Source organism: Engystomops pustulosus, chromosome 10, assembly GCF_040894005.1.
Source record: "Engystomops pustulosus chromosome 10, aEngPut4.maternal, whole genome shotgun sequence".
NCBI classification, from domain to species: domain Eukaryota; kingdom Metazoa; phylum Chordata; class Amphibia; order Anura; family Leptodactylidae; genus Engystomops; species Engystomops pustulosus.
In genome coordinates, this window is record NC_092420.1 from 18,619,392 (window position 1) to 18,645,783 (window position 26,392).

A 26,392-nucleotide genomic window follows, 5' to 3' on the forward strand; every position below is an offset into this window, starting at 1 on the left:
CTATCTTGATAAAGTCAATTAAAATCCATAAATATCCATAGAATAATGATGGAACATTGAGGTATGGAGCGGTTTCGGGATGACAATGTTTTCCTCTTCCACATTGTAGAGTCTCGAAACGGGTCAGCACTGTAGAGCGTCGTCCTAGCGAGTCGCCATCTTCTACCTGTGGGTCTACACGATGGACGTTGACAGATAAGATGTCCTCAGCAATATTAATCTAGCTGAGCAAGGCAGATTATTGCGCTAATTGATTGATTGCCTGTTAATTAGAAAATTTCTAAATTAGTAGCGAGCCAGTGACCCCAGGGGCCGGAGACAGACAAGCTTGATGAGGATTAAACATCTCATGAAATGATTACTGGAGTGTTTAAATTTAGAAAGAACCCTGAGGAATATAATGTTACTCTATTAGAGGGGATTCGTTTACCTGGAGCCAAGAAACGGGACTTCATAGCAGGAGCGGCTGGTGGCGGCGTCCTGATCCCGGCAATCCTTCTGAGATGGTTGTGGGTTATAACAAAAGTACTGACCTTTGCCAAAATCTATTTGTCCTTCCTTTATTAGATGGGTGGGGGATTAGATGTATTAGTGCAGCTGATGTTAGGATTATGTGTGTTATATATTTGTGAGTTGTAATAATTCAAGGGTTTGGGTATAGCTTTAGGCGATGCAGTCACACCCAGGTCCCTGTGCATGAAAAGGGGTGGTCCCAGAGCTAGGGGCCTGCAAAGATCATACATGTATCCTATACACTCAGTTATAACACCACTCCTCACCTTTTCTATCTCAGTAGTGTCTGATGTGCCCTTCATGTTACAATTTAAGCATGGTAAATACTTCCCACTTACTCTGAGCGGTAAGATTTGATGCTGACTTTAGGTGTAAAGAGACATGATTTAAAAGGGAACCTGTCATCAGAAACTGGTCTAGCAGTTGAACAGCTGAACACCTTCTAGATCAGGTTTCTTTCATGACCCAGTGTTGGGGCATCATCCAGAAAATCAACTTTGAAGTGAGATGTAAATTGGTTGTAAAAAGTCAAGGAGGCGGAGCGTTTAATACTGAAGTCAAGCTCTCCTCGCCTCAGAACAGCCTCTTGTGTAACTAATGCTCTGGCATCCAGAGACATCACTAACCAGATCTCCTGAAGTATAGCAAATGATGTCAATCACAGGGAAAGAAGCGTGAAAGTTGTGGAAAGTTTGACTTTAGTGTTAAGGTCTCCGCCTCCTTGACTATATACAACATCTCAATTCCAAATTGATTTACTGGAAGATGTCACCGCACTTGGCCATGAAAACAACATGATGTAGAAGCTGTTCAGGCAGAGAGGCAAGTGCCAGAATCTGCTTTGTAGCCATTAACTGAGGCTCTGATGCTGTCTCTTTATCTTGCTGCATTTGGTGTTGCCTGGGGCAAGAGGCTCAACTCGCCTCATGGCTGCTACACCCCTGGCTATATGGTAGTAATAAGTATCTACTATACATAGAGCTGAGCTGCTGTGTCTAATCTTCCATTTTATCCGCATCCACCTTACATAGAGCCGAGCAGCTGTCTCTCATCACCTTCTTGGCTATATCCTGAAATTAGAATAAAAAGCTGTCCTGCACCCCCATATTATCTGTTCTCAGTAGCTGGTAAACAGAGAATGTAACAGGAAGTAGAAAGCGCCATTTCCTGTGTAGTGGTGGGACCTGGGTACTGCAGATTCATTTGAATGGAAACTAAGCTGCAGTGACTCCGTTCAGCCACTACAGAGAGAACAGCACTGTCTGCTTCCTGTTCTATTGACTGTTTAGCAGCTACTGGTAACAGATAATCTAGGGGTTGGCTGGGTGTTGGACCCCCCATCAAACTGTTATTAAGGATCTGCCTTTAGGAAAGGTTGTCAATATTTTTAGCCCCCCTTTAATGTAGTAAAATGTATTGTGTTTGAGACTTCCTATAACACCGTGATACTTATCTCAATCTCTTCTTTCGTCTTAGTTGGACAACCCTGACGAACAAGCCGCCCAGATAAGACGTGAACTAGATGGCCGTCTTCAAATGGCAGATCAAATTGCCCGGGTAAGACATTTGCATTTTCTGAGTCCATTTGACCAAAGAAAACAAATCCCATACTTTACATATCAAGCATAACCTATGGGAGGATATCTTCATTAAGCAACGCTGTGGTAATGAACATTTTAATTGGTTGTTTTATTTAGAATATTGGGAAATTAGGGTCATGAGCCTCAATTAAAAACAACACAAGCCTTAATTATAACTTTCGGTGAGCTCCAAGAAGTCAGGATGATCCCTTTAACCAGCCAAGACATTGATTAGTGAGATCTGTATAGACTTAAAGGAAGTCTTTGGGTCTAATTTTTAGGGTGGAGGGGTAGGGGTGGAGAAGAAACTAAGAGTAATGTCAGGGAACAGTAGAAACTTTTATGTCGTTTGATATACAGTAGGTTTTGATTCTCTAAAAGGTGACTCCTAGTTAATACTTGTAATCCCCATTAAGTAATAATTATCGTCTACACATTTTGACACTGTCCAATCAGAGCTGCCAGTATCTAGAGACCCACCCCTTTAGCCAGTTGAATGGTAACAACCAGTTGTCAATTTTTTAAATAAATTTCTAGTAGGAAAAATAGGTAAAATGTGGATATCATGAGAAGTACAAGTACAAGGACAGTATTGAGAGATCTCAGGAATTGTGACTTGTTCTTGACCTTGACACCATTTCTGGTCCATTTCCATGAGGGTTTAGAAAAGCCTGAAAAAAAGTCATTAATTCCAAAATCATTTAACCAAAATTTGTTCTTCATTTTATGCAATGAGGTGAATTCATGTTATGAGGATAAGTTCTAGTGTTCACAGTTTTTAAGATCTCGGCTTCTAGTCATTTATTAATGGAAACTTTCATTGTTGGCTTCAATGGGATAATAATGTGTCCTGCCCATGAGATAGACACACGGGTGCAAGGCCTGTATTTTCTTACGGGCCATTAATAGTTGTTGGATGAAAATTAAGTCTTTCCTTCGAACTATCAAAGCGGGGTTATGCCCAGAATTCAAAATTTGACCGTATAATAGGAATAAATAGTCAACATATCTGGTGCCAAATATCCTGTCCAATGCCTCTGTATTTGATTCACCTCCTCTATTTAAAATGTCCACTGATCACTTCAAGACCCGAAGTGGTTGGCAATTGGAACAACACTGTAGCATGACGGGTACTTGTGTGTTAACTATATATTCCTAATTTATTGTCACATTTTGGATCCTTGCTGAACATTGCAGGTTTGGGTCCAGTGTTCATGCTAAACCCCCAGCAGATTGAGTTGCCGGTGTTACTTTTGCGAGTAAGCGTTCCAATTCATGTACCCAAACCTGGACTTTGGTATCAGGTTCAGTCGAACTCAATGAACCCTAACCTGAGAGCATTCACTCATCTCTACACATCTGGGAGGAAGCTTACTTAAAGGTGTATTCTCATCTTATCCATATTTGTTGCTCTATACAGTTTCCATAACTCCTATCCACCTCTATGGAAGTTATGGAAACAGCATAGGACAACCACATCCAGCTTTTTATGCAAATCTGACCACCCTAGGGAGGTGTAGACATGGTTATTTTCTACACCCTTTAACGCATGCTCGGCCGAGGTAGAGGGAATTAAGTTGCCTAATCTTTCTTTCCATCCAACAATGTCAGGGGAGAGTCAGGACATTCCCATACACATTAGATAAAGATAGATGGCCAACTGTGCTACAAGGTCTTAAAAATCATGTGGACTTCAATGCAGAAAGTAAATTGTGAAATATTTTTTAAAAGTTTTTTTTTTCCAGTAAGTGAAGGTAATGGCCACATCTCGGGAAAAAAAAACCACTGGATTACTAGAGATGAGCGAGTATACTTGTCCGAGCTTGATGCTCGTTCGAGTATTAGCATACTCGAAACAGCTCGTTGCTCGGACGAGTATTTCGTCTGCTCGAGATCGAGCATTTAATTAAGATAGCACAGTGAAGAACAGTGAAGAATACAATGAAAACAGTGAACACAGTGAACACAGGATCATTTAAGTGAAGAACGGTGTTCTTCACAATAGATGTATGGAAACATCTGCAATGTGTTCTTCACACATATTGTTCTTCACATACTATTGTGAAGAACACCGTTCTGCACGCATGTCTTCGGATAAGTTAGCAGATGTACGGAAACATCTGCAATCTGTTCTTCTTTAGTGTACTTTCAATGTGTTCTTTCAGTGAAAAATGCTTGAGTTTCCCATTGACTTCAATGGGGTTTGTTATTCGATACGAGCACTCGAGCATTTTAGTGTTTGCTCATCTCTATTGATTACCTTTTATTTTTGCCTCCAGGAACGAAAGTTTCCAAAGTTTGTCTCAAAAGAGATGGAAAATATGTACATTGAGGAGCTAAAGTCTTCTGTGAATCTGTTAATGGCTAATTTGGAGAGTATGCCGGTGTCCAAAGGCGGCTCCGAATTCAAGCTCCAGAAGTTAAAGCGCAGTCATAATACATCCATCATAGACATGGGGGAAGAAAACGAAAACCAGCTCTCCAAGTCCGATGTTGTCCTGTCCTTCAGTCTGGAGGTAAGTGCCGCATGACGCAGTGAATTAACGTGATGTATTGATCGCCTACAAGGACCGAGCCACTAGTTACTGCGCTAACACTGGCGGAGTGACAGCGAGAATATCGGACCCGCTTACTCCCTAACACAGCTCTACCATCGACAGCAATTTGTCTATCTTGCATTATAACGATGGAGCGCGGGTCATGGCGCCTAACTAGGCAGATGGTGTAAATGTAATAAAAATTAATCATTTTAGCTGATTTGCTTGTACCAATTAATTTCAAAGCAATCATGCATTTGGCAAAGTTCTCGCGCTCTTGCATTATGCAGTAAAATGACTTTGGCTGACTGCACCGTCAGCAGGAAATGTGAATTCCCATATTAGACGTTTGGCTCTGTTCTTGAATTCAGGAAAGTGGTGGTCTGGGCTAACAATGGGACCATTATGGCAAGTGCTTGTACCTAATGGTATTAGTGGACGAGTAATATTCTAGGACTAAAATATTGATGACCTATCCTTAGGATGGGATACAAAATAAGATAGAGGGGAGTCCAGTATCCAGCTCCACCACTGATGAGCTCTTCAGAGCTTTACTCAACTCATTTCCATTCAATGTCAATTCCATTCCATGCAATACCAAGCAAAGCCACTATACTTGTTGGGCAGTAAGAAACCTCAGCACTCAATTAAATGCTACAAATGGGGGTTATTTATCATTAAGCTGGCTTCTAGGGACAGTTCTATGTCTGTTTTTGGAGCTCCACTGCCCATCAGATTAATCAAACTGTCTTTGGCCTTTGAATAAATGCTCTATGATCTACTTTCTGTCTGGGATTTATTTTTTTCAAAAAGTTTCAAAATGCATAAAATAATCCCACCACACACCAGCAGGGGGACTGGAGTAACTATAAAGTCATGAATCTGGCTTTGCATGTTGTTGCATGGCGCTGAGCTAGCAGTAGTTCTATGTTTACACCAGATTAATGATGAGTTGGAAATAGTCCTGTGAGACTTTTTAGCAGTGAAAAGTCCCATAAAACCTCAATATGACTTTTTTGAGAATTTTTTACGACAAAAATGCCCAGGCAAACCAATGCTAAAGAACCCCTAATGGGGCACATTTACTTACCCGTCCCGTTGCTTCCGCTGATCCAGAATGTCCCCCAAGGATTCAGGTCTGCCGTTATTCACTTTCTTGAATGTGTCGCTTCCCCGCTCAGGTCCGCCGAGTTCACCATCTTCTTCCCGGTGTATGTGAGTGTCCGACGGCCACACCCCCCGATTTGTGTTGCATGCACAATATTCGGGAAACCTGACAGAAATGCGTCCGACGGACTCTTAGTAATTGTGTCCCAATGTCTTCAAATTGCTGATTCGAGAGTTTGATGTGTTGGACCCCAACTAGTCTGATACTGATGACCAATGTTGAGTGTTCCGGTGTTAGACATGTATGGGATATCCTTTGGGTGGGCTGGTTTTTAGAAGAGGGTCACCCAACGGTGTTCTACCTTCCTAGAATAGATAGATCAGCATAAGGTCTGATGTAAATGACAAAACCATATATTGAGGTTTTATGGAGGTACATAGAGTCTCCAGGACACCGACTAACAAAAAACATTGGGCACACCATGTGTTATCATATAGTGAAGAATTGGCATCCACAATATCTGTATCTGGGTATTCCAGGACTGGTACATGGTTGTACTACGAGCAAAGCGTAACTTGAATCTGCAGGGCCCCAGTGCAAAGTCTGTGCCGGGCCCTCTGACTATGATGTATGTTTTATAGTACTAGTCTTCTCATATGGGAAAGTGACATCTTATGGGCCTCCTGGGCCCGTTTGCGATCGCACCCTCTGCACCCCCTCAAGTTATGCCCCTGACTACCAGTGCTCCACCACTGCTCCATGGAAGGTAGGGCACTTTACCCTAATGTTCTGGCGATCAGAGACCTCCGGCCTCGATTGATCTATCGAGTGTCTAGGTGTTCATCACTACCTTAGTACCATATTCTTCAATCATATCCTCTTATTTATCCATAGGTTGTAATAATGGAAGTCCAAGGATTAAAATCACTCGCCCCAAACCGTATTGTATATTGCACTATGGAGGTGGAAGGAGGAGAGAAACTGCAAACCGACCAGGCAGAAGCTTCTAAACCAACGTAAGTTTGATGAAAATTGATAATCTCTGTATGAATAATATTAATAATTTTCAGCAATTGATTGAATATCTGATATTACTGCATTAAATGTTCCGACAAGAGACTCGAAGATTAAAGTAATTCCCAAAAATACATTTGTGCTGAGCAATCTTATCTCCAATGTCTGGCCGAACCTGTCCTAAGGAACAACTCCGCACCACATCGTTGTTTACCTTGACAAGCGCATCTCATATTGTGGCTACAGATGACATGAATTGATTGTTTGGGTGCTTGCCGATAGGAGCCCTTCGTCAGCATTTTGTTGGAAAACCACAAAGAAACTGCATTAGTCAGCAAAGCATCTATTAAAGTGTCGTGAGTTGGTGAATTTTGGGCACCGGTTTAGAAGAAAGACATTGATGAACTACAGCGGGTGCAGGGGTGGCCAAGGTAATTAAGGTATGGGTGGATTAGAGGACAAGGACAGGTTGTCAAACTTGGCTACAAAGCTACTGATTACAATGAATAGAAAAGTTTCTAATAATCTTTTTACACATAGACCCTTATTTCCTCCTTGTCTTATATCGGGACTTTTTACTGTAAGATCAGGGAGACTATGGAAGTCGTTGCCACGTGGTATTTTTTAGGGTTGATACATTGTACAAGTGTAATAGACTCTTGATAGTCTATCGGTATCAGCCCTGTGTGTTTTTTTTGTCATTCATTGAGTGAACGCTGTACGAATATATTTTGGTCCGTTTTTTTGTCAACGTTATCTACTAGGAAGAGGAAATGAATGTAAAATCCTAAAAAAGAAAAAATCCTGAAAAAACTTTGGCTATAAGAACTCTGGTGTTCAACCAGGGATTTAGGGTTGGAAGCAGAAACCTTGACACAGTAATTTCTAACAATGGTGGATTTTGAGTTACCGAACCCAATTTTAAAAGTTCTTCTAGGACCAGGACACTAACATAGAGCATAGTCACCTATAGTGGGTGTTAAATAGAGTGGACCACGCTCCTTAGCATGATAAGATGTAGGTCTACTTGTCACTGCCAGTATTAAGGGATTGTACCAAGTTGGATGGTTTCCCTCAACCATAGGATAGTAGAAAACAATCTTATCTGTGGGCATCCAACGACTAAGACCCCCAACCATCACGAGAAAGGGGGTCTTATTCTCACTAATTGATGCATTTTGCCTCCTCCATTCAATACTATTGAATTGAAGGAAATTGCAGAGCGCTGAGGAATCTCCTGTTCTTCCTTTTTACTGTCTATGAAGGTGAAGGAGATACACAGCGACATCCAAAGCTTCCATAATATTGAATGGAGCTACAGGACAAATACTCAGCTCACAGCTCCATTCATTATTGAAAACGTGACCAGCATTAAGGTGATCAGAGGGAGTTACTGTAGTCAGGCCCCAACCAGATTGTTATCTGCTGCCATATGTGAATAGGAGATAACATTCACATGGTCTAGGGAGCGCACAGGTCAGGATGCCACGCGCCGGCCCACTCTGCCGCCAGTCACGCCCTCTGCACACCAAGTCCACGCCCACTTGTGGCAAGTAATGGCCATTATTTCAGGGCTCCTATGCCACTTCTGGAGTAGATGCCCTGATAAATGTCCCCCAATATGCTAGAGCTGTCTTTGATAATTTGGTTGTATCACCTGCTCCAGCGCTCGTAGTCCTTGTGCCAGGTGCTCCAGAAACTCGACCTCAATCTGAATTTTTCTAGACAGTGGAGCCGTCCGCCCGATGTGAGCACCCGCCACCAGTCACACATCGATATTAATGTCTCGGATGACATTTCACAGCAATAAAAACAGGAGCAGATTTTCTGATCCGATCTCTAACAAATATAAATCCCCTACAACAATTATCACAGTCTTTAATAATGACAAAATGTTTGCTTTTCCGAAAGGTTAACTTTGTTATAATTACAGCAATCAGGATAATTACTGGTGTAACTTCACATTTTATCACTTTCCTTCTTAACCATTTAACCCTTTTCGGGGTTTGTGTAGGAAATGTATCCTGGCCTGTGAAAATGGCAACCTCTGTGACTAGTGCACATACAGTGGGATACGTCGCCCGGTGCCTCCTCCACTCCCTGAAAGCAGGAGAAGAGAAGTGAACATCAGCAGCAGCTGGTGATTGGCTGCTGCCGATGTTCAGGGTGTCTCCCGAGTGATGTCACTGTCTGTACATGGACAGAGACATCACTGGAGAACCTCACTGAGTGTGTATGCTCAGTAGAGGCTGGGCGGATGCAGTAGTGCTGCATCCGCCCCCAGAAAATTTCATTGGCCTCCACTGAGTGTATGCACCGCTCCGCAGGAGGCAGCAGGATGGAAAGACGCAGCTTGTTGCATCTTGCTATCCTGTGCTTTGCACATTATAGAATGAAGACTGGGTAGAGAGAAGCCAAAACAATGCCTCTTTCTGCCAGTATATGTCTATGGGTATGCTCAGCTGAGCATATAAAAATAAAATGAAGTGTGAATCTAGCCTTAGATGTACTTGTGACTATGATAGTCTTCTTATATTTGTTATCTATGGCCTCCTTCCTTCTAAAACCTAAAATTTTAAAATAATGACTCCTAAGGGCGTTACCAGAGCCCCTCTATGCTTCACATCCTGTTACCCAATGTATGAGATTACAACGGGCATAGGGTGGGGGAAGCAAGATGAGGGAGCAAGGGGGGTTAGTGTAACAGCCTGTGAAGCTACAGCAACCTCCCCAACCTCCTCTAGTAACCTCCCCAGGACATTATTGTAAAAGTTGATTTTAGAAGGAAGGAGGCCATGTATAACAAATATAAGAAGATTACCACAGTCCCGGTGCCTGGATCTATGAGTAATGTCCCTGGTTTATCAGGATGGATTTGAATGGTAGATTTCCTTTAAGACATTCTGCAGTTCTCTCTGTAGAGACTTAGCTGCTGTGACTCACTGCACCCTCTTATATGTAATTTGGCACCTTAAAGGGCTACTATCTTATTGCTAGCAAAACAAAATTCAGCAGAGATTTTAGAAGGAAAAGCCAATTAGAAGGGAAGGAGGGAGGATGATAAGAGCAAAACTAAGTGCAAAAGGAAACACTGTTTTTCAATAAGATCAGCATTGTATTAAGACCACCATGGGCCCTGGGCTGTAGGAATATTATAGCCCCTACAAGTCTGGAATCACTTCCTACATCTGGGACTAGAATCCGCTTCTTGGGGAATGGAGGATGTCTCCCTTCTGCTGCTTTCAGTCTGTGGTTCAAGGACCTTCGGAGGACCTTGGAAGGTCCTGAATGGCTCCTGTGTATTAAGTGTATGAACAGATGTACAAGGATTTCATGGGTGAAGGTCCTTATAAGTATAAAATTTGGTGGGCGGTTTGGTTGGCCCCCTCAAAAGATTGGGCCCCATCTACTCCCCAAATCGCCTATATTATAATCCACTTCTACATAAAATATATTACAAACTTATGTACAGTGGATGTTCTTGGTATTGCAATTTAACCCCTTTTTATTTGGGTTTAAGATCTCAATTTGGTTCCAAATCCTAAGGATGGATAACCAGGATGGATTTCCTCATCCACACAACCCCTTTAATTCTCCACCTCTCTCCGAATATAAGTTAGGAGAAGAAAACGAGAAGAATTAGATACAATTTGGAGCCGTCTCTTTACATGTCACACGAGACACAGGATTAATGGTCCCGGATTAGTAAGCGAAGTCCCGCAGCTTCAAGAGCCAAAGGCAGAACCTCGCATCTCCCTGATGAGACGTTTGTACTGATCAGGCCTCGGGCAAGTTCTCACAGATCCGCTCCGAGCTTCCTCGTAGAAGCCGCAGAAGCCATAGGCGCTGGGACCGGAGCTAACAATGTGCTGGGAGATCAAATATGGGAATTTGTGTACAGTCCTGATGTAAAATGGGAATGTGTAGAGTATCGGCTGCTAGAGAGACGCATCAGAGCCGCCTGATTCTGGAGACTTCTGATAATACTACGGCAAATACGAATGAGGTCGCCCGTTTTTTTTTTTTAAGTTTGGACCTAATTTTTTTTACGTTTCTTATTTGTGGTTAAGATTGGGCTTAAGGTAACCTACAGTATTTTAAAGGGAAGTCCCTGGGTCACTTACAAACAAAACATGTGACTATGGAGGTGAAGTGTCCTGCAGCATAAACAGGTCTTTCCTGAGAAAATCTGTGGCCTGAATGCAAAGAAATCCCCATCCTTGTTTATATGCAAATGAGCATGACGTGGCCACTATGGTGGACTCTAGGCAAGTCCATAAGTCGCGATCATACCACACAGCCGCACCCATGTCCATTTTAAAGAGGGGTATTTATCACGGCTCGTATGCTGGAAAAAACTGCGATGGGACTTCACCACCACCTATGCCATTTGGGCCCTCTGTGCCGGGCGGGGCCTGCACCCTGCCTGTAGCCTGCACCCATGCCGATGTAATTCTACTCCATGTCAGACCTGGCATAGAAGTGCCCTAGCGGCTCAATGCAGCACTGCCAGGAGGGCCCAAGTGCTGGCATCCTAGCACTGTCCCATTGAGTTATTAAAGAAGAGCTATTACCTCAATTGTGTTAAAGGGATTGTCCACTTTAAGCATTCCAGCAAATAACTGATATTGTTTGTGTAGTGTATAAGACCAGGGATATTACAAGCCGAGCACCTGTGTGACATCACATAACCAGGGATATAATGGGCTGTGCACCTGTGTGACATCACATAACCAGGGATATAATGGGCTGTGCACCTGTGTGACATCACATGACCAGGGATATAACAAGTCATGAACCTGTGTGACATCACATGACCAGGGATATTACGAGCCGGGCACCTGTGTGACATCACATGACCAGGGATATAATGAGCCGTGCACCTGTGTGACATCACTTGACCAGGGATATAATGGGGTGTGCACCTGTGTTCATCAGATAACCAGGGATATAACTAGCCGTGCACCTGTGTGACATCAGATAACCAGGGATATAACTAGCCGTGCACCTGTGTGACATCATATGCCCAGGGATAAAACGAGCCATGCACCTGTGTGACATCACATGACCAGGGATAAAACGAGCCATGCACCTGTGTGACATCACATGACCAGGGATAAAACGAGCTGTGCACCTGTGAGACATCAAATGACATGAGATATGACGAGCCGTGCCCCTGTGTAACATCACATAACCAGGGATATAACGAACCAAACATCTGTGTGACATCACATGACCAGGGATATAACGAGCCATGCACCTGTGTGACATCACATGACCAGGGATATAACGAGCCATGCACCTGTGTGACATCACATGACCAGGGATATAATGAGCCGTGCACCTGTGTGACATCACCTGACCAGGGATATAATGGGGTGTGCACCTGTGTTCATCAGATAACCAGGGATATAACTAGCCGTGCACCTGTGTGACATCATATGCCCAGGGATAAAACGAGCCATGCACCTGTGTGACATCACATGACCAGGGATAAAACGAGCCATGCACCTGTGTGACATCACATGACCAGGGATAAAACGAGCTGTGCACCTGTGAGACATCAAATGACATGAGATATGACGAGCCGTGCCCCTGTGTAACATCACATAACCAGGGATATAACGAACCAAACATCTGTGTGACATCACATGACCAGGGATATAACGAGCCATGCACCTGTGTGACATCACATGACCAGGGATATAACGAGCCGTGCACCTGTGTGACATCACATGACCAGGGATATAACGAGCCGTGCACCTGTGTGACATCACATGACCAGGGATATAACGAGCCGTGCACCTGTGTGACATCACATGACCAGGGATATAACGAGCCGTGCACCTGTGTGACATCACATGACCAGGGATATAACGAGCCGTGCACCTGTGTGACATCACATGATCATGGTCCTGTGTTTATCTACAGACAGAAAGCAGAAATGAAAACTCAATAACTTTTCATACTTTAACATAAACAATATTATTATTTTCTGCAATGTGCTTAAGGTGGACAACCCCTATAATAGTAAATAATGTTAAAAAAAATAGTAATATTTCCATTTATTAATCATTCAGAAACCTGTGGGGAACGTCCTATAGTATAGAGTCAGATACAGACAACAGTGAAAGTTACTGTGTGTAGGGGAACCTCCCCCCCTTCAACTGTAACCAAATTTGACAATTACATTTTAAAGAGGAAGAACAGAGAGGCCCAACATAGAATCCTAAGAATAAATGTTTCAGAGTTTTTATAGATAAAAATTTTTACAAACTCAAACATCATTGACCATCCATGTGTCTCATCTATTGTGGATTATCACCTGATCTCCTGGAGATAAGAAGGGGACATTTTGGTGGGGAGGGGGGGGGGGTAGTTGATAAGATGCTGTCAAAAAAAAAAATTGTAAAAAAAAATTATGTAAATAAAAAATTTCATTGTATTTAAAGAAAAATGCAGCCAATGTCCCATTGCTCCTTATACAGCAGGAGGGGGAGTGAGGGGTTAATGATGTCTCCGGGATTTTCATTCCCAGTATTCAGAATGTATTCATTCCATTAGGGGCCTGACCATATAATACATCTCCTCCGTCTGTCAGCGGGATACCTGTCCTGGACGTCATTGACAATGACATTGAGACTCAAGGTGGTTTATTTATAGCCGGAGAGGAGGGGCGCTGGGTACTCCCAGGACGATTTTAGGATGGATCCTTTATAATACACAACATTATCATATAAGCACCTGATACATTAAAACCAGGGCTCATACATTGAACATGTGCCTGACCTCTGGGTGATGGGTTTTGGATGTGATTTCCCTGAACATTGGGGCCAATGTAGTAATCAGAATATCATCAAGGAGTCAACACCGGGAGGTCACCCAGAATCCAACCGATTTATACCTGGAACACACTGAGAAACAGTGGGTGACCCCAATAGAAGGCTCTCTTCACCCCACTATCTGGGCCAGAGAACATTTTGGAGACTGAGTGCCCAAACTACTGCCAAAACCTATTTATTGTTAACTGCCAACATAGAAATTTAAGCAGTAGCTTTTATTGCTCTCTGTTCTGCCACAACTTTTCAATCGTATCAGTGCCCTGAGGCCGCCAATACAGTTGAAAAAGGGAAGGCAAATTCAGACTCATTGGGGCAAATTTACTTACCTGGTCCAGTCGCGATCCCAGATTCGGACGGTCGGATGAAGTCCGTCGCGAATCATAAAGATTGTGCGCCCGAGTTCCTGCATCTGTCGCTTCCCGCCAGAGTTCACCTTCTTCTTCCCGGTGCTTGTAAGTGCGTGTCTTGCGACACAATTCTAAAAGTTAAATCTTGCGTGTTCTCCGAATCCGTAGGGTTGTCCGACGGCCATGCCCCCCCCGATTTCAAGCCGACGCAAGTGCGCCAAAATCCGATCGCATGCACCAAAAACCTGGGGCAATTTGGCGCAAAACGGAAATCGCCGGGAAACCCGATGAAAATGCGCTCTCCGCGGACCCTTAGTAAATGAGCCCCATTGTATCTTCTCTCCAGTGTCTCTCTGTACGGATAGAATCGTTATTTGAGTCCTGTCTGGTGATCTCTGTGCCCGGGGATGGCCTCAGTGCAATCAGGAAGGGCTCTGAGAGCCACCACTGGCACCCGTGCCATCATTTTGCCACCAATGACCTAGGGTGTCGTTCACACGTCTGAAGATAACATAACTGATGGCGAAGAGTCTCATAAACTATAGCACAAATATTCCAAATATCAGAACCCTGAAAAAGAGGGTCATCCCAAAGAAAATTTTCATGTCATTGGCTTCTCTTTGTTCCCCACCCATAATCCGCACCCCCTAGTGTGGCCACATAGTATAAAACCCCCATGGTGGATCCACCCTGTATGGTGCCCCCTTTATCGCCCTCAATGTAGCATATAAATGGTGCCCCCTTTACTGTATCCCAACCCAATTATAACGTCCCTTTTACTTTAGATCTCCTTACTCACATGTGTTTTCCTGGACCGGGGATGAGAGGGATGAGCGCTCTTCACCCCTCCTCCCTCCCTAAGCAGACGAGCGGCCACCCAACTCTGGTGATGCTCACCGCGCCATGTCCAGGAGCCACAGAGGCAGATCATGTGACCAGATCACAGCCCCCAGAACAGCCATGTGAATGCACCCTTGTACTGCCCCCCATTACTGTATTCCTCCCCACTCCAATTGCCTGCCTTTACTCGTGTCACCCCAACTTCTATTGCCCTCCCCACTTATAAGGTACATTTTTGGTTGGTCAATCCTCCCTTACCTCCCCAAATGAAAAGTCCTCCTTGTACAGTGTATCAGTCAGGGATGCGGTTTCTCCTTATGGAGGTCTCTTCATTCAATACTTTTTTTGGAAACAGGAATGCAAATGAGTTCTGCTACTGTGAAAAGTTAGATGTCTCTCTAGTGCCACCTATAGTTAACAACACAATGGGGCTCATTTACTTACCCGGTCCTGTCGCGATCCCACGGCGCGTTGTCCGACGAGGATTCGAGTCTGCCAGGATTCACTAAGGTCGTGCGCCCGATATCCTGCAGGTGTCGCTACTGCGCCGAGGTCCCCCGGGGTTCACCTGCTTCTTCCCGGTGCATGTGAGCACTTGATCTTGCGACACATTTCGTTTTGGAAATTCCGTGTTTTTTCCAAATCCGTTGGGTTGTGCGAAGGCCACACCCTCTGATTTCTGTGGCGTGAAAGCCAAAATCCGGAATTTGGCGCAAAACGGAAAAATTTGGGAAACCCAACGAAAGTGCGGCAGCAGAGCCCTTAGTAAATGAGCCCCTATGAGATTGTAAAGAGTGATTGATAGTTAAAGGGGTTTGGCCAAGTTTCATTGTTATCCCTATCTGCAGAATATGATGGATGGGGGTCTGACTGCTGGGAAAAGGGGATTCTGTGCCTCCAAAATAAATAGAGAGGCAGATCAAGTATCCTGTGTCCTGCTGCTACATCCAATGTCTATGGTTGATCCAGGAGATACCGGTGCGCTGTGCACGGCAATTTCTGATACTCCCGTATTATGTATGTAGATGCAGGACACATACTCAACATCCCGCTCCTTCAATTAGGTCCCCGATCCAATGATCATTGGGGTCCCATCAGTCAGACCACCACTGATCAGATTGTTGGGAATATAGGGTATACCCAAAAACTTGGCTCAACCCCTTTAGGTCTTATCGTGTTAGTGATTTGTTTTCCATTTGGCAATCTGTACATGTACTGAGTAACATCTCCCACGCTGTGATGTATTATTAAGCCATGGACGGGTGGGTGCACTATTGCATCATGGGACGGGTGCTATGGGTGACACATATATCTGCTTGGGGATAACTTTGATCTCAGCCGTTGAAGCCTTTAGATTCCACAGTCAATGGAGATCCACAGCATCTAAGGGGTTATTCAGAGGAACTTTTGGTCCATTGGAGTCATCACAACATGATTGCAGTACAATATAGGTTTTTATTACAGTGGGAGGGGCTAATGAAGACACCTTTGTCTTCCAAATATTAGATGATTACATTCAAGAAAATCATCAAAATCCATCCTGATAAACCAGGGACACTTTAGTCATAGATCCAGGCACCGGGACTGTGGTAACCTTCTTAAATTTGGTTGTCTTATTTTTTAAAATCAACCTTAACAATTATGCTAATGAGTCAGAAGGGGTGTTTCCAGAGGCCCTCTGTGCTGTAGCTTCACAGGCTGTTGCACTGTGCAGGAGCACATCCACCTCCCACTGTATGAGATCACATCAGGGGAAACAGCAGTGGGGAGAGGGAGAGAGTGTAACAGCCTGTGAAGCTGCAGCACTAAGGGGCTCTGGTAACAACCCCAGAACACTTCAGGATTATTAGCATAACATTAATATTGATTTTAGAAGGAAGGAGGCCATGGATAATAAATAATTTTTTACATAAAAAAGTAAAATAATAAATCACTACATATTCGGTATCACCATAAAATCCCAATAAAACTAACCATGATTTATTCTGCACATTAAACTCCATAAACATTTAATGGGTTGCCAAAAATTTTATTATTCGGCACACAACCTTTAAAAAATGAAGTAAAGAGTGATCCAAAAAAATCCTAGAAATTCGGACTCATAAAAAGTTTCAAACTTTAAAAAAAAACAACACATAAACATATTTTTGTCAAACCAATTTTTAAAATATTTTTTATATTTCATTGTTATCATATTTTCTAGTTTCACTTTTTCTGCAATAACCCGGGCTATCAAAATAGAGATAACACGTAATTTATGCGCACAGCGCGTGTAGCCCCTCCCTCTATATCATATATTATATAATAATGAATCACCTGTAACTCTTAATAATAACCAGACATTGGGACATACATGATACATAATACATGATACATAATACATGATACATAATACATGATACATAATACATGATACATAATACATGATAATTGATGTCTCAGCAGAAACAGAAGACTCATGATTTACAACAACAAATCAAGACAAACACTGCCACCTAGTGGTCACTGTGTGCAATTGCAGTATTTAAGATGAATAGAAATGTGTGATGTTTCCTGATACGTGTTCATTTTTCAGTTTTATCTATCATATATGACTGTTACAGAGTTACAAAATCAGATACTACAGAATAGCATGGGATGCTGACTCAAGAGCTTACAATCTACAGGTGACACCAAACATAAAAAGCGATTGTTTAGTTCAATATTCCAATCATTTATCTGACCCCAATTCTGCATGAGGCCGTTATCAGTCAATGGGAGTGATTTATGTTTATTTTTATTTTAGTTTTTTTTCTGTCATTTTTCCTACTTTTTTGGTGTATTACAATTTTTGCGCCTTTTTGGGGACAATTTGAAATATCCTGCGGACATTTGTTTTTAGTCATTACGACACAACTCCAGACTATGTACTAGTACTATAGTACTTTAAGTACTATAACTGTACTTGGACATCTACCACCAGGATGAAGGATTGTACACCAAGCACACTGACATACTGGTGTGTGTCCCCTCTGGCAGAAGCTGCTCTTCTTGTAGTTTCGTATGCCTTTGTTTTTAAGAAAAAGAGGTTTTAAAAATGAAGCAGATGAGCCTTCGGGGCTCCAAGCTCCATTGACATCCATAGAGTCTGGAGCTCCTGGGGCTCATTTGCATAATTAGCAAAACCTTTTTATTGTAAGAAGCTAAAAAAAGAGCAGAACCTGCCAGAGGGGACGCACATCAGTATGTCAGTGTGCTTGGTTTACAATCCTTCATCCTGGTGGTTGATTTCCTTTAAGGAGAATGGAAAGAGGTGACTTTCGACATTTGTGCGACATTTGTAACAAATGTTTTTAAAACGAGATCTGGGGGGGGAAAAAACATTTAACACAAGGAAAAAGTGAGATTGATAAATTACCAAAGAAGCAGATGGAAAAATGACACAAAAACTAGCCAAAACAAACAGAAGATAAATGACCCCCATCGGCTTTTGCGCATTAGCATGAAAGCAGTGCTGTAGGGGTTAATGAAGGCGTCAGATACTGAGAAATCTATAAATCGGAGGGTAAAAAGAGAAGAATTAGATGAGGGATGTAATAGGTCCGGTATTTTAGGGCAGGCTGGAACCTATGATGTGGGGGATTATTCGGATTGTCCGGGTAGCGCATTCCAGAGAAGAGGTGCAGCTGTAGAGGTGGGCAATGGGTGACTACAGATAACACTGGCTGATAGTGGCTATAGCTGTGACTGTAGGAACAACAGCTCTGGAGCACAAACTTCTGCTCTAATATAAGAGAAGACGCTTCGGCTGCTCCTTGTACTCTGATGTCTCCGATGAGACCTTAATCCATAGACATGTAAATGGTGCAGGTCCTGGAGGGGGTAACGCAGGACCCCCTTGGGGGTGATTGCTACTGGTTGTTATACATTGATCCTGATGAGGACTATCCCGCTGCCCATATGTCCTGTCCGTTTTCGCGACGCAACGTTTCTTCCTCATTAGATTTTTAAAGCTTTAATCTCATCTCCGATCAGAGTCGCCCCCGATAGTCGAGATTTACGTCTCGCTGATCCATATGGCTTCCCGGGGATAATTACATTGTAGCGGAATTCCACTCTGTAAACTGCATGAGACTGGTAATAGCGGGGCCACCCGGACATAAGCTGCTGCTGCTGCGGCGCTGCTTGAGTTTACAGCTATAAAATCACACCGGAGCGGCTCAGCGGGAGGGAACGGATTCATTATTACACCTTAATGATCAAAGCCCTAAATAACCCTGCGCTTTATAGTGCGTTCACACAACAGCACAAAGGTTTTGTTATAGCTTGTAGTACAAAAATATTATTGCGTTTTTTTGTTGTTTTTTAATGTATAGATTTATTTTTATGGTCAAATTTACATTAAGGAAAATAAATATTAGAATGTATTTTCTATATACAGTATTTATTATTATGTTTTGGTTATTTTGTTGCATGTTATGTTTAGTCTCATATAAACAGGGAAGCTCATTTGTCTTCTTTTGTTTGGATTTGATGGAAATCAACCTTACACATAGATCCAGGCACCGCGATTGTGGTAATCTTCATATATTTGTTATCCATGACCTCCTTCTTTCTAATATCAACTTTTAAAATTATTCTAATGAGATTGAAGGGCTTTTGGGGGTTTTTAGAGACCCTCAGTGCTGTAGCTTCACAGGATGTTACAATGAGAAGAGTAGCTCTTCCCTCCCCCTTCACTTCCTGCTGCTGCTAGATTACACAGAGGGAGGAGGGAGGGAGCAGGGGGTTGGGTGAACTGCTTGTTGTAACAGCCCGCGAAGCTGCAGCAAGGAGGGGCTCTGGTAACACCGCCAAAGGCCTTCAGACTCATTAGCATAATGTTAGAAGTTGATTTTAGAAGGAGGGAGGCCATGGATAACAAATATAAGAAGATTACCGCTGTCCCGGTGCCTGCATCTATGAGTAATGTCCCTGGTTTATTAAGTTGGATTTCGTAGATTTTCTTTTACTTATGGCGACAACCGCCTCTTATGTAGTTGATGCCACATTTGGTCCTTGTTGCCTTGTCTTTTGTAGACTTCCAGGTCTGTTAATTATAATATTTTGGTTGTACTTTTCTACCTTTTCTTTGTTTCAGTGCAAAATAGATGTCATGGTGATCATTTTAAGGGGTTTTCCAGTAACCCACAAAACTCCTAGATGGTTGGGGCTCAGGAAAACCTCATTATTACCCCTTTCCTACTTCCAACTTCAATCCAGTAGTTCTAGTTTTTGGGCAGAAGTTCCTTGGGGACCTGCATTATGCAATGTGTGGCCTTCATTGACCAGGGGATAATACAAGTAGCCAATTCTTGTGGAAGATGGATGTGATGTCCCATGGTCCAAGAAGGCCACTCATCAGTCGATGACCCTGACGAACTGAACGTTGATACACCCGGTGACCCTAAAAAACTGAACATTACCAGAGATGAGGCAACCTGGAGCCATAAAGGGGCAAATATGTCTTTTTTTTCCAATATAGCCCCAGCCTTCTAGGGATTGTGCCGATTCCTAGAAAACCAGCACGGTGTCTCAGTGGTTAGCACTACAGCCTTGCAGTACTGCCAGGGTCAACATCTGCAAAGAGTTTGTATGTTCTCTCCGTGTTTGCGTGGATTTCCTCCGGGTCCTCTGGTTTCTTCCCACACTCCAAAACATACTTGTAGGGTGATTAGATTGTGAGCCCCATTGGGGACAGGAACTGATTTCGCAAGATCTGTGCAGCGCTGCGTAATCTGTGTGCACTATATACATAAAGGAATTATTATTATTAATTCCAAACATGTTGCCAAGAAGTTGCAATCATGCAGTCCTGTAGACGGTGACTGTACGCCGCTGTGTTCATTTTTCCCTTAATTGTGCCAATCTCTGAGATGTGAAAGCCTAATACCATTATCCCTGCTCTTGGCGCCCGTGCCTGGCATTACCCGGGTGATTCATCCATCACTCGCCAGTGTGATTCATCACTCCAGAGAACACTTTCCCATCGCTCTATAGTCATGTGGTGACGTGCTTTGCACCACTTCCGCCAACTTGGCATGGCACAGTGATCCTAACCTTGTGTGCAGCTGCTCGACCACGAAAAACCCATTACATGCAACCGCAATGTACAGTTCTTGAGCGGACATTGCCTTGAGGGAATGCATAGATCTGTAATGGAGGGCATCAAGAATCTCCTATTTGGGAAATCCTTATATTTTATAGGATTTGTCTATATGATGCCATACATTATATTACTGTATCTACAGCACATTATAGACTGATACGGAGGTTATCGCCATCTTGTGGTGAAAGTGTAGTACTGCAAATAAGTATAAAACACAAGGAACATTAAAGGAAACCTATCATCAGGAACCTACCTATTAAGCTAGATCTGATGGTAGGTGGCTAGTAACATGCTAAGCCCTAATCTATTATTACCTATTCCTAAAATACTTCCTTAACTAAACTTTATGTAACTAATATGCTAATTATCGGCAGAGGCTTCTGGGGCGTGGAATAGCCTCTCTAGGTAGTAGGAGCAATGGCTAATCCAGGAGTCTCTGCTGATAATTATAATAGGTAGGTTCCTGATGATAGGTTTCCTTCAAGTGACCCTACACAGGAAGAAATGAAGACTCCTAATTAACCCATTCAGCCATCAGGAGAATGTAAGCAATTACCTTGAATCCCAATAGTAATAATAAAGTCATGCAATAACATTGTGGTAAGTAGATTGTATATCAGTTGTAGGTAAGTTACATTCCCGTTCCCGTTGCTTGTTATCTGTCTTTCCAATTTGACTTGACTATTTTATAGAAAGAACAATTTTGATGCAACTTTTCAGATTTCTCTGCTTTGTGCTATTTCTCTGTTATTTCTTTCAAGAAACTTGTTTGAATAAATCGGCATTGGTTTTTACCACTTGGGGGCGTATCGCTGCACACTTTGAAACTGCCCAATAAAAGCTGAAAGCATCAGAATGGGAAGGCACATATCCTATGGAAAAGCAAAATCTAGTTGTCAACTTTATCATGAATTTCCAGGAGGAATAATAGAAGGAAAAAATAATGTTACTTTTTAATAAAACCACTTCAGAATTGGTCACTTATTAAAATACACACATCAGACATAGGGGCTCATTTACTAAGGGTCGCGGATCACACTTTCGTCGGACAATGCACTTTCAGTGAACTCCGGGGACAGGGTATGTAAATGTGCCGCATACTGATTGGTTAGGGATAGGCGCACCGTATAGAGAAGTGGAGGGTGCCCTTGCACTCTGGTCTGTTAGCCATAGGGGCCATAATGCATCTCTTCCCCATAGGAGAACTGTACTACTTCCAGGGCTACTTCCCCACCACTTTCACTTTTAAAGGGGCCCCCACCAGTTTCCGACATTCAGCAACTCCGATCAGCTGAGTCGCTGACTGTCTCTGTGTGCAATGTGCAGCAGCCCGTGGCCACCCGCATCGCACATAGGGGTCTAGGATGTCAGCTGTGTCAGTGAGACACAGCTGCCATCGCTAGGGGAGATGACAGATGCAGGGGTCTGGTGGCTGTATACTACATGGGTCTGGCAGCTGTATACTACAGGGGGCTGGCAGCTGTATACTACAGGGGGCTGGCGGCTGTATTCTACTGGGGGTTGGCGGCTCTATACTACAGGGGGCTGGCTGGCTATATACTACAGGGGGCTGGCAGGCTATATATTACAGAAGCTGGCTGGCTATTCCAAAAACATTGTTGGAAGGGCCCCCAGCAGTTTGCGCCCAGGCGAACCCATCACCCTTAATCCGGACGTGACTACTTCTGTAAATTTTGTATCCTAGTTGGAGGAACTGGTACATATTTTGCAATGGGGCCCATCAGTGTCCCCCAAATAGTGATTTAGGGAATCTTGCAATGGATTATTCCTCCTCCTTATAGAGGCGCTATAAGGGAATGAACACTCGCTGCCAGAATTCCCCACAATCTAGAGCTGAGGGCTGGGGTTTCCAGTAGTAGGATACCCTGTGATCAGTTAATCATTAGGTCTATGCTGTCTCAGCTTATGATCATTTACTCCTGAGACTGATTAACTAGAACACTAGTCAAAATATTGTTTATAAATTATACCTTAATTAATAAAGTCCATACTGATCCCAGCAGGAGGTTATTGCTAAAAAGAATCTGCATCAGATCCTCCACTTCTCCACTATATGTGGGAACAATTAGCTGGGAAAAGACAAATGACTTCCCTTTAATTGCTGTCACCACCGATTGGTTCCTAATCATATGAATGGGGCACAGTCATCTCTTAGGGCATGAGACTGAGGTCAAGTCAGATATTGATCATTAGATACTTATTGAAAAACTTCTCCTGCTTTAGTATTATTCATGATTTATGCTTTGTAGATCTCTTGTGCAGAGCTGTAGTGTCCTCCATTCGTAAAACAGACTCTACCTTTAGTGGCCAATATTTACTAAGAACAGAGCAGTCTGTACTATGTGCAGTTTGCCTGTGTATAGTGTAGGGGGCGCCAGATTCAGGATTTCTGGTACACATTCTTCATGAATCTGGCGCCCCCTGCACTGCTGCGACATAGAGGGGCATTTTCCATTTTGCCGCAGGGTGGCGCTGGGACCGTGCAATATTTTATAGGAGGATGTTAGTTTGTGGAGCAAGGGAATAATGAATTGGCACTCGGACTAAAAGGTTTAGAACTCTCTAGTCCAACATGTAAAAATAGAAGCGTCAGAAAAAAGGTGGATTCACAAGCAGCGCCAAAATGAGAACAAGTCGAGAGAGTCAGAAAACACCAATATTGTGGCGCCGACACTTCATAAATAGGCGCAGCAAGGAAAGAAGCAAAAAATTTCCGAAAGTCGATAATAAATGCCCCCAATGTTCTAGGTATAATAAGAATACACTGGGGGGCATTTCCGACTTGTTTTGTGGTGCAATTTTTGGGGCACAATTACAGCAACTCAAAGTTGGCTTAGAGCAGTGATGGCGAACCTTTAAGATACTGAGTGCCCAAACTACAACCAAAGCCCACGTATCTTTCACAAAGCTCCAATGCGACAATTTAAGCAGTAACTTATTACTCCCTGAACTTTCAGAGGTTTAAATTGTATAGGCACCTGAGGACACCAATACAGTAGAAAGAAGAAGAAGAAGTTTGGATTATCATTGTAGCTTCCTTCTAGGGTCCTGGGCTGCCTGGGACTGCAAGAGGCCTTGAGTCCTGTCTGGCGAACCCTGCCCTGGAGTGATGGCAAGGGTGCCCATATAGAGGGCTCCGAGTGCCACAGCTGGCACCCGTGCCATAGGTTCGCCACCACTGGCCTAGAGAGTTCTTTTTCGCCTTCATGAAAGGGGAAACTTTATTGTTCGAGCACCAATTAATTAATCTTATGCGCCACAATGAAAATAATAGCTGCTTCCTGCGCCCCAAGTGATGAATATCTGCCACTGTGTTCTATGTATGTGTTCACACTGGCCGGCATTTATTAATTTGGGGGCTGGGAGGCGCTGGAACGTGCTATAATTTTGTAAACCCAAATGTGATCAGGCAAATCTCTTCTTCTCAGCTGTTGTGATGCGTTTGGAAATGCGTGCGTTATCAGCACATGTGAACGCCCCCTGAGTATTTGCTTATCCTTAGTCCTTCCCTCCGCACTCGCGGTCCCGGTCTTTACTATAAATCTTTAAGGTCAGATATCCTCAGAGCCTCATACAAATCTGAAGCTTATCTCCCGTCCCTTTAATTTCGGGTTAGGTCCCTCTGTGGTTTGTTCTTCATCCTGTGAAAAATCCTGATGAAAATGATTGTTTGTTTTTTAGTTGATAACATTTGCTGATAACATATGGTCAGGGAACACTCGGCAAATTCCCGGCTTCTCCTAGCAGACAGGAGCGATGGCTGGAAAGCAGATGGCGTCACGCCGAGCGCCACAAATTTCCTTCACTTTCCGCAAAGAATATCTATCACTTCCCTGACATTCTCCGTGTCTAGGAGGAGGAGAGGTGATAATAATTAGAGCGGATGAAGCGACGCAACGCGCTCTGATAGGACGGTACTAGAGATGAGCGAGTATACTCGTCCGAGCTTGATGCTCGTTCGAGTATTAAGGTACTCGAAACGGCTCGTTGCTCGGACGAGTATTTCCCCTGCTCGAGATCGAGCATTTAATTTAAAAAACACAGTGAAGAACAATGAAGAATAGAATAAAAACAGTGAACACAGTGAACACAGGATCATTTAAGTGAAAAACACAGTGAAAAACACAGTGAAGAATAGATTACAGATGTTCGGCACATCTGCTTACTTGTCGGGAGATACGCGCGGAACGGTGCGAACAAAATAGCATGTGAAGAACACATTGAAGAACACGGTGAGCAGGACAGAGACACCAGGGAGCAGCACAGAGACACCGGGGAGCAGCACAGAGACACCGGGGAGCAGCACAGAGACACCGGGGAGCAGCACAGAGACACCTGGGCAGCGGCAGGCACGGAGACTTCGGGCAGCGGCAGGCACAGAGACATCGGGCAGCGGCAGGCACGGAGACACTGGGGCAGCGGCAGGCACGGAGACATCGGGCAGCGGCAGGCACGGAGACATCGGGCAGCGGCAGGCACGGAGACATCGGGCAGCGGCAGGCACGGAGACACTGGGGCAGCGGCAGGCACGAGACACTGGGGCAGCGGCAGGCACGGAGACATCGGGCAGCGGCAGGCACGGAGACATCGGGCAGCGGCAGGCTCGGAGACATCGGGCAGCAGCAGGCATGGAGACATCGGACAGCGGCAGGCACGGAGACACTGGGGCAGCGGCAGGCACGGAGACATCGGGCAGCGGCAGGCACGGAGACACTGGGGCAGCGGCAGGAATGGAGACATCGGGCAGCGGCAGGCACGGAGACATTGGGGTAGCGGCACAGAGACATCGGGAAGGGCAGAGAGACAGAGAGATCGGGGAGACTTCAGTGGAAGAAGAGGAGCGGATCCCGGGACAGCGTATCTCCCGACAAGTAAGCAGATGTGCCGAACATCTGCAATCTATTCTTCACTGTGTTCTTTACTGTGTTTTTCACTTAAATGATCCTGTGTTCACTGTTTTTATTCTATTCTTCACTGTTCTTCACATCTGATAACTTGTCGGGAGATAATATACACGCGGAGCAGTGAAGAATAGATTGCAGATGTTTGCATACATCTGATAACTTATCAGAAGACATTCTTTTTCAGTTAATTAACACATTTTATTCCCGAACCATGGTCCCTTTGAAAAATGCTCGAGTCTCCCATTGACTTCAATGGGGCTCGTTATTCGAGACGAGCACTCGAGCATCGGGAAAAGTTCATCTCGAATAACGAGCACCCGAGCATTTTAGTGCTCGCTCATCTCTAGACGGTACTTACCGCTGTAACCCAGCACTACAGTAAGTGGTATAATCAGACAGAATAAATGAGAAAGCTTGGGCTATAACTCTCATCATCTTCCCTCCTTCCCTCCTTATATGAAATTTCTGCTAAAATCCATCTTGCTAGCAGGACGGACATAAACTCACGGAGATGTTAGATTACTTGGAAGACTATGGATAGGGAAGGGGGAGAGTGAGT

At 43.8% G+C, this 26,392-nt stretch overlaps 1 protein-coding gene across 34 annotated transcripts in view; it reads left to right on the forward strand.

Moving 5' to 3' along the window:
• The window catches only part of CADPS (calcium dependent secretion activator), a 353,066-nt gene that overhangs the window by 163,270 nt on the left and 163,404 nt on the right, over positions 1 to 26,392 (forward strand). For all 34 annotated transcript variants that reach the window (XM_072127688.1, XM_072127689.1, XM_072127678.1 and 31 more), the window contains exons 4-6: positions 1,990 to 2,070; positions 4,373 to 4,609; positions 6,633 to 6,754. In XM_072127688.1, the coding sequence (XP_071983789.1) occupies positions 1,990 to 2,070; positions 4,373 to 4,609; positions 6,633 to 6,754 (440 nt within the window). The remainder of the gene's footprint in view (positions 1 to 1,989; positions 2,071 to 4,372; positions 4,610 to 6,632; positions 6,755 to 26,392) is intronic.